We start from the raw sequence: 8073 nt of genomic DNA, 5'->3' as shown, positions 1-8073 counted from the left end.
TGATCCCGCAGCAGCTCAGGGTGTGTCCAGCTGTGGTGCCAGCTGTGGTCCCCCTGCACCTCTGGGTGTTTTGGAGCTTCCCCCCAGCAGGGCCCGGAGCAGCAGGACATCCTGGTTTGCGCAGCAGTCTGAGCGCTTGCACAACGCCCTGCCATGCTGGGAGCTTGGCTGGGGCTCCTGGTGGCTGCCAGGCACCCAGCTGCACAGCCTGCCTCTGCTCACCCTGGGGCACCATGCTGAAATGCATGCCAGGTGCTTCCCCCTATAATGGCTCTGAGAAATGCCATCTGCACCCTCTGGAGAAGAGGCAGGGAAGAGGTGACCCAGGCAAAGAAGCCCAGATCAGTGCTGGGGCTTTCCCTGGCTGGGGACATCCAGCCACCAGCATGGACAGAGGGTGGGTTCTGGCACCTTGCTGGCTGCCCCAATGCTGCGCAGCCCATTGCCTCGAGGTGCCCGAGTCCAGGCAAGCCAAAAGTCAGCATCTCGGCAGAGCAGCGTTGCTGCCATCCACCTTGCCCCTCCGTCAGTGCCCCATCTCCCCGTCTGATAAGGAGGTTGCTGTGTCTCGGCTCAGAGTCAGGCCTCACCAGCCCAACAGCAGAAGCATGACTTGAAGGTATCTCAGGGTCCATGCTAGCTCCTGGCTCTTGGAAAAGTTTGGCTGGTGCCCTCAACTGGTATGGCCCAGGGGACACAACCCTCAGCCTGTCCCTGCTGGCTCTCAAGACATGACACCACACCATGGGGTGGTCGCTGGTGCTCCTCACAGCATGGACATGGCCAAGGCCTACCACGGGCTGTTTGCCATAGACGGCATTTCATGAGAAGAGCCAGGAGAGCCAGCCTTCCCAGGGGAGCACCAATGTGGACTGGCCTCTTCTGCTTCTGCTTGGGCCCATGTTGTTCCTCAGCAGCCTTGTTGCAGGCTCAGGCGCCTCTTTGTGCTGGTGATGGACTTTGTGGCTCCGTTCCTATGTGTTTCACGCTGAACCCCAGCACCAGACTCGGTGTTTCAGGTCCTGTAGGTGTCTGTAGGTGTGAGGTTTGTGCAGGACATGGTGCAGATGCTCCAAGCTCACATCTGCACGGTGTGCAAGTGTGAGCAGTGTCTGTATGGAGGACAGGTTAACCATCAGCATGGGAGCTACAACTCGGGATTTACGGCTTAGCTGGGACCATGTGTGCAGCTTTGCTTGTCACTGGTGTCTCCCTGAGCACCCCACCAATTTGCATCACTGCGATGAGTGGTCTTCAGGCTGCCACAAATAATGGTGGTCATGATGTGAAGGTGGATAGGCCAGGTGAAGACCTGCCATGCTGTGGTTTCTACTGAAGGTCCCTGAGCCGAAAGGAGACTTGGGATGGCTGGATTCCTGGGTCTGTTTAGCCCCAACACAAGTGTGAAGGAGACTCTGCTAGGGAATGAGTCTGTCCACGGGATATATGTTTCCTGGCACTTCCTTTCCTCGAAGTTACTAAGTGAAAGCTCTCTGGCTTCTGCCATTCATCTGTTTGGAAGAAGGATGCTGTCTAATCCCAGATCTAACCTGGGACACGGAGTGGATTTCTAGTCTGCCTTTAGAGGAAATTCCCAACCTTGCCCACTTTCAGGTTTAACAGAAGCAGAGATACTTTGAGGAAAGAGCTTTAAGGACTTTCCAGATCTTTGCTGTGGTTAATTGCCTTTCCTCTACAGTTTATTTTATTTCTCATTTCCTTTGAGCTGATGTCACACATTTCCTCTTCTCTAGTGACTCTGCAGTCAAGCCACAGTTGCTGCCATTCTGGTGTTCTGTTCTTGAGAGCTGCCTGCGTGGAGACCTTCCAGCCCCAGGGCAGAGAAAATAACACTTGGAAGAAGTCCTCAGTAAAACATCCATCACTGCTCTATTAAAGCTGAAGATGGACATATCGTGCTGAATCCTTTCGACTGTGGTAAGCAGAAAATAAACTTTATTAGTACTATTCATCTTCAAATATACTTTTGCTGATGGTATGGCATGGCTTGCGTTAGCATGGTCTTTGCACCTTGCAGGCATGAGCCAGTAAATCCTTATTGGGAGAGCATGGCCCATGGGATAGAGCGTAGACTGGAAGCAGAGTCCGCACTTGCCCTGGTCATGCTCTGCTGTGCAGCTGGTTGCTTCCACCGCTAGTTCTGTATACAACGGAGTTGATGATATAAACCACTCGGGACTATTGGCTGGTGTACTAGTGTACAGCTGTTGCCAGGGGCTAGAGTTGCCAGGGATTTTGGTAATGCAGCGCAGCCTGCTGCAGCAGAGAACGGGACCCACACCCACCAGCCCACACCCTGACCACTGCGCCTGTCCTCCCTTCTGCTGGCACGGAGCATATTTATGTTTTATACAAAGGGGAACCGCTTCAACAGCAGGGGCTGAGTGGGATCACCCATACGGTACTCCAGAGTCTAGGGCTTAGGACATCTCACAAGTATACGGGAGATGCGAGCTCAAGTTCCTCAGGCTGAAGAGGAAAGTGGGTATTGAGTAAATTTAGTGGGGAATGGTGCCATGCTCTCTTCTAGCTGTGTTTTGTGGAATATCTGGCTTGACAAGCAAGAAGGGAAGAACAACTCTCTTGTGATTCCCTGAAGGACCTTGGCATTGGCACTGCACAGCCTACTAACGCAAAGACAGATTAGCTCTACCAAGTGCTGTTGGGGCCAGGAGACGGCACTGCCATCTCCCACAGCCCGCCTTTGCCAGAGATTTCTAGCAGACTTAACAATGTAGAGCACGTCCTTGCATTCATCTCTCCAGGTCAGAGTGCAGCCCCTTAGCTCAAACCCATCTTCTGTGCAGGGCTTTGCAGTGGAAGGGGACGTGCAGGTTGGCTCTCCCTTCCACCCCATCTGCTAAACCTGGCAGCTGATGGGCAGGCCTGGAGACCCCACCAGTAAAGTTCACCAGAGCTCCTGAGGAAAGGTTGGAGGCTGCCATGCCCATGTACAGCACCAGAAATGGAGGGGTAGATGGACAGTGCTCCGCAGCACAGCCTAAAGGGACTTTGTGAATAACAGTTGTGCCTATGTATTGGATGTGGGCACTTCTCTCCTCCTCATGAATTCCGCTAGTGGGATGCATCACCTTTTTTTTCCCCACCCCGACTCTTGGTATATTCAGGTCTGGTGCTACAGTGACAGAGCACCTTTCATTGCAAAGATTCCAGCCCCAAGCACCAGGACTATTTGCTGAAGTTGGCAGATAGTCAGAACAGCGGGTTTATGATGCAGATTTGAAAAAAACTTAAGTTCTCTAATGATCTTATGTAATTAGGACTTTTTTTTTTCTTATTCTAACATCAGAATAGTGTATCAAACACAAAGCTCCCCACTAGTTTCTCTTGCCCCTGCACAGCCTCGCCCCGACCCTGAATGTCTGCATCTGCTATGTGCCCTCCCGAGCTGAGAGATGCAAACCCTTCCAACTGGCATAGGTTCTTACCAGAGATGGTCCCCTCAGTGGGTGGGAGAGCTGGGCTTAGACACGGATATTTATTTAAGGCCATGTTGTGACAATTACCACTTTTCAAACATAGATGAGGGTGTGGAAACAGATCCATGAGATGACCAGTAGGACTTGCCTTGCGTCCTGCATGAATCAAAGGTAGAACAGGGAACAGAGCATGGGGCCCTGTCTGCTCTGGGACCTCTCCGCAGGGCAGCAGGGAGCGACACGTTGCTCCTCAGGGATGTGCCAGACCTCTGTGGCCAGACGCCGAGGTGCCATAGCCCAGACCACCCTCACCTCCCAGCTACCACCACCTGAATCAGCTACTACCCTTTAGAGATCAGTGGGTTCTCAGCGGGGTGGCAGAGATCAAGGTGAAAGAGGACAGATACATGTGTCACCTGGCCAACTACTAGTACTGCCACAGCTACTTGTTAATTCACGTGGAACGTGGCTGAAAGATCAAGTTTAAAGACACTCAAACCCCAGTGCTGCCCAGCACGCAGCAGCCCGTGAAGGTCCAAGGACAAGTTGTGGATATCCGTAGTTGTCATGTCCTTAGGGGACCTGTGAGGGGTGAGGAGGGACAGGCTCGGGAAGATGACTATTGCCTTCCTCTCCTAACAACTGGAAAGAAGTACCAAGGGGTTTGCAGAGTTTTCTGAAGGAAGGGAGAGCTTTCTTGAGCTAGAGCTGACTTCCCCATTTGCAGAGGAAAATTGCAAATGTGCAATTGTGTAAATGAGGAACCAACAGCACATGGGCACAAAGAGAGACTCAACCCAGAGAGGGTAAGATGTTCATGCCACTACCTGCTACTGGGGAAGATCCAGAAAGTTTCAAGGCAGGCGGGTGCCTTCTCGGGAGGCAGCAGTCTTTGGGGGAAAATGCTTGCTGTCTGTAGGAGAGCTGAGGCAAGCACATTACAATGTGCAGCACCCGGCATTCCCATCATAAAACGCACAAGAACTTTAGGTTTCGTGACTGGTGGTACAGTTTACTCACTCTGAAGAAAAACCACCATGTGCTGCAATTAGGTAAAAACCCAGCAAGTTTACCATCAGTGAGCGACCTAGTTCCTTGCCGGTGACTCTCAAACTGCTTCACCTGCAGTAGTCAGTTATCTTCCCATGAAGAAAGAGGGAGAGAAAAACAATCGATCAGATCTGTGGGATTGTGTCACGGAGATGGGAGTGCCTGCCCAGCGTCAGACAGGGAGTTGGCGCCAGAGCCAAGAACAGGCGTGTGCATCCCCTGGGTGGTAAAAGCAGCGGGTTAAAGTATACAAGGGATTAGACTGAATCCATGTAAATCTGAGACAAGAACACGTACAGTATTGATGATGCAGGAATTTGGTATGTCCAAACTGTAGGCAAGATTTGAAGAAATACTAACTGAGGTGGGGACTGGTAATATTAAAAACCTGAAGGTGTCTCTTTAGGGACAGTGTTTGTCAGCAGTGTCACCAGTGACACACGGAAGTACAGAACTGCTGCTGCTGACACTTGCATTTGGTGCAGAAATAGGAAAGGCAGGGGGGGAAAGGGAGCCATATTGGTTTGATGACAACTTGAATTCAAAATGATGGCATGACAGACAACAGACAAGATTTTAAGAGAGGTAAACTGTAGTTAAAATCAACAAAGCATCTCCCTTTAGGATTAGTGACTCATCTTTTACATCATTCACTAAGTAAAAAAATTGGGAGCTCTGGTAGCCTATGAGGTGAATGTGAGATCCTATGGTGCCTGCAACTAAGAAAACAAATACGATCTTTACAAGTGTAAGAAGTAAAATGTCAGAAAACAATAAGTAGAGGGTGACTGGAAATGGCACTAATGAGACATTTTTACCAGATACTGTTTCACTTCTGGAATTTCTAGGTAAAAATAAATGTAGGCAAGTTAGAAAGCATTAGGAACCACAGGGGGAAAAAAAGAGACCCAGAAAACCTGTTTACTTATAGTAAAAGAATAGGATTAGCTTGAGACAGTACAGAGTAACAGATGATTGTATCTAAGAACCCTCACGCAGAAAAGTCTTTTGAGATTAGAGATTAGTGATCTCAGATCCACACTGCAGCAAACAACGCTGGATGAAGACACAAAGGCTAGTATGGTGTGGAAATGGTACCAAAGAGAGGACCAAGGGGACAGGGCAGGTGTCTGTAGCTGGAGCCAAGGCATGGAGCAGAACTCCTGCAGTAAGACAGCTGAAAATGAAAGGTGGGTTTTGGCTTAGCAATGGCACCATACCAATCAGCTCGTTTTATGCTTTATATTTTTAGGTAAGAAGAAAAGCTACGGTAGGAAATTCTGCTTCAGACGTGCCCACTCAGCACCACGATGTCTGGAAAGGGTAAAGATGGTGCTGAAGGTAATGCCAATTCCTACATTTCATGCCACATCATAGACTCTGAGTTTCGCTACAACCTCTTCACTGTTTTCTACAGCATCATTTTCATTCTGGGCTTTGTTGCCAACTGCTATGTGCTCTGGATTTTCAGCCGTATTTACCCCACCAAGAAACTCAATGAAATCAAGATATTCATGGTGAACCTGACAGTAGCTGACCTGCTCTTCTTGGTTACGATGCCAATGTGGATTGTTTACTATCACCACCATGGAGACTGGATCATGCCTCCATTCCTCTGTAATGTGGCTGGCTGTTTATTTTTCGTTAACACCTACTCTTCTGTTGCCTTTCTGATGATCATCACATACAACCGTTACCAAGCTGTGACTAATCCCATTAAAGCTGCTCAGCTTACCACCCAGAGAAGGGGTATCTACTTATCAGCAGCTATCTGGATCATAATAGTGGGCAGCTCTTTGTATTACCTTTTTGAGAATAATATTAATCAGGAGGAGATGAATTCGAAGAATTTCACACGGTGCTTTGAGCGCTATAACTCTTCTAGCAGTGTTTCAGCTGTTCTCACCATTCATGTCATCATCTGCATCTTGTTCTATATAATTTTCCTTTTTATACTAGGCTGGAACATCATCATTATCAGGACCCTGTTCTCCAAATCAGTGCAGCCACGCAAGAGTGCTCATGTCAAGCAAAGGGCGCTTTGGATGGTTTGCACAGTGCTGGCTGTGTTCATCATAAGCTTTGTACCTCATCACATAGTGCACCTGCCCTGGACCCTGACTGTTCTGGAGCAGTGGATGAAGGAAAACTGTCAGTTACGCCAACAACTCAATGATGCTCACCAGGTGACTTTGTGCCTCTTGAGTACGAACTGTGTGTTGGACCCAATCATCTACTGCTTCCTCACCAAGAAGTTCCAGAAGCATGTTTCAGAAAACCTGAAAAGCATGAAAGGGAGCCGCAAGTGCTCCAGGCACACCACGGACACAGTGATTGAGGGCACCATTCACCAAGAGGATGTCATCAGGATCTAGGTCAGCTCTGTTCTGATTGCAGACTGAGATGCGTGAATTAGTCACTCATCTTTTCTAAAGAAGAGGCACTGAGGGACACAACAGAGGACCAGGATATTACATTTCCCTTTTCCCATTAGAAAGAAGAACCGACGCTCATTTCTTGTATCACATGCAACTGGCAGAACTGGAACCTGTAATAATCTGGCAGAAAAGCACCTTCTGTCTGGGCTGGTGTTCTCACGGGCACTGAGAACAGCTCAGACAATCTGCTTTTACATGAAAGAAATGCGTCATTGAGTCTCTGCAGTGAGCTGCTAGAAGCTAAGTGCACTGAAGTCACCCATTGTGTCAGCCCAGATAGCACCATCCCTGGGCCTTTGCCTGCCCAGCTCCCACGAAGAATCCAGTATCAGAGCTGTAAGAGACTTCTAAAAGACCTGGAAGAACAGACTGAGTTGCTAGCATCATCAAGTGACTTTTCTAAGAAGCTTTCATGGTTCTGTGAAGAGAGTCTGACCTGAAGAAGCTCTTGAGTGGCTAGAAGGGACATAGTCCAAGGAGTTCCTCAAATACCATCAGAGATCTGCACCTCTGATCCCTTCTTACCGACTCGCATGGTCTGCTGGGGTCCATACTTGACATGTCTGGGAGTAGCTATTACGAACTTTTGCCTTTGCTCCCAGCCCTTGAATCAGTCAAGTAACTGGACTAGTAAGCAAAAAAAGGAAGAGAAATTGGCAGTGTCTCAGTCCCCATCCCCAGATCAGCAATATGTCCAAAGGGGACTAATGTCTGCCCTGGGTTCTTGTATGACAGCAGAACTGGCAAACCAGTGGCCTCTTGCACTCAGTTTAGTCATTTTTTACTGACTGCATGTGTCTGTGGAAGTCCAGTATCACTTTGGAGGCTCCAGATCACAGAATATTAGTCAGCATGGGCATTACGATAAGAAGAAAAAAGCTTGAAATGCTTCAGTATCTTTGTTCTTATTTATTTAAATTAGGGTTGTAGCAAGCAACTGTACATTATTCCTTCCCCCAGCCTTTCTATTTCTGCTACAAAGAAATGAAGCTGACTAGTTCCTGATATCCTACCACAAGTGAATTATTAGGTCAGGTCATGTCCACTTTCTGGGTACATCAATGCTGCACGGTGATACAGTACACTCAACAGACACATAATTGACATGCTCCAACAAGACTGGA

At 48.7% G+C, this 8073-nt stretch overlaps 1 protein-coding gene across 1 annotated transcript; it reads left to right on the top strand.

Annotated features, from left to right (window-relative positions):
- The first annotated feature begins 1857 nt into the window (after nucleotides 1–1857).
- On the top strand, nucleotides 1858–6886 carry PTAFR (platelet-activating factor receptor). The gene is made up of 2 exons (XM_009318843.1): nucleotides 1858–1938; nucleotides 5764–6886. Exon 2 carries the CDS (start codon nucleotides 5822–5824, stop codon nucleotides 6884–6886), a length of 1065 nt encoding a protein of 354 aa, XP_009317118.1. The 5' UTR covers nucleotides 1858–1938; nucleotides 5764–5821.
- Nucleotides 6887–8073: the final 1187 nt, after the last annotated feature.

Source organism: Pygoscelis adeliae, unplaced genomic scaffold (assembly GCF_000699105.1).
Source record: "Pygoscelis adeliae isolate BGI_AS28 unplaced genomic scaffold, ASM69910v1 Scaffold602, whole genome shotgun sequence".
NCBI classification, from domain to species: Eukaryota; Metazoa; Chordata; class Aves; order Sphenisciformes; family Spheniscidae; genus Pygoscelis; species Pygoscelis adeliae.
Note: the sequence above shows the minus strand (reverse complement) of the source record. Positions and strands in the feature narration are given on the sequence as shown.

Coding starts and splice junctions, on each gene's coding strand:
- PTAFR (XM_009318843.1), top strand. CDS start 5,822: ATGTCTGGAAAGGGTAAAGATGGTGCTGAAGGTAATGCCAATTCCTAC.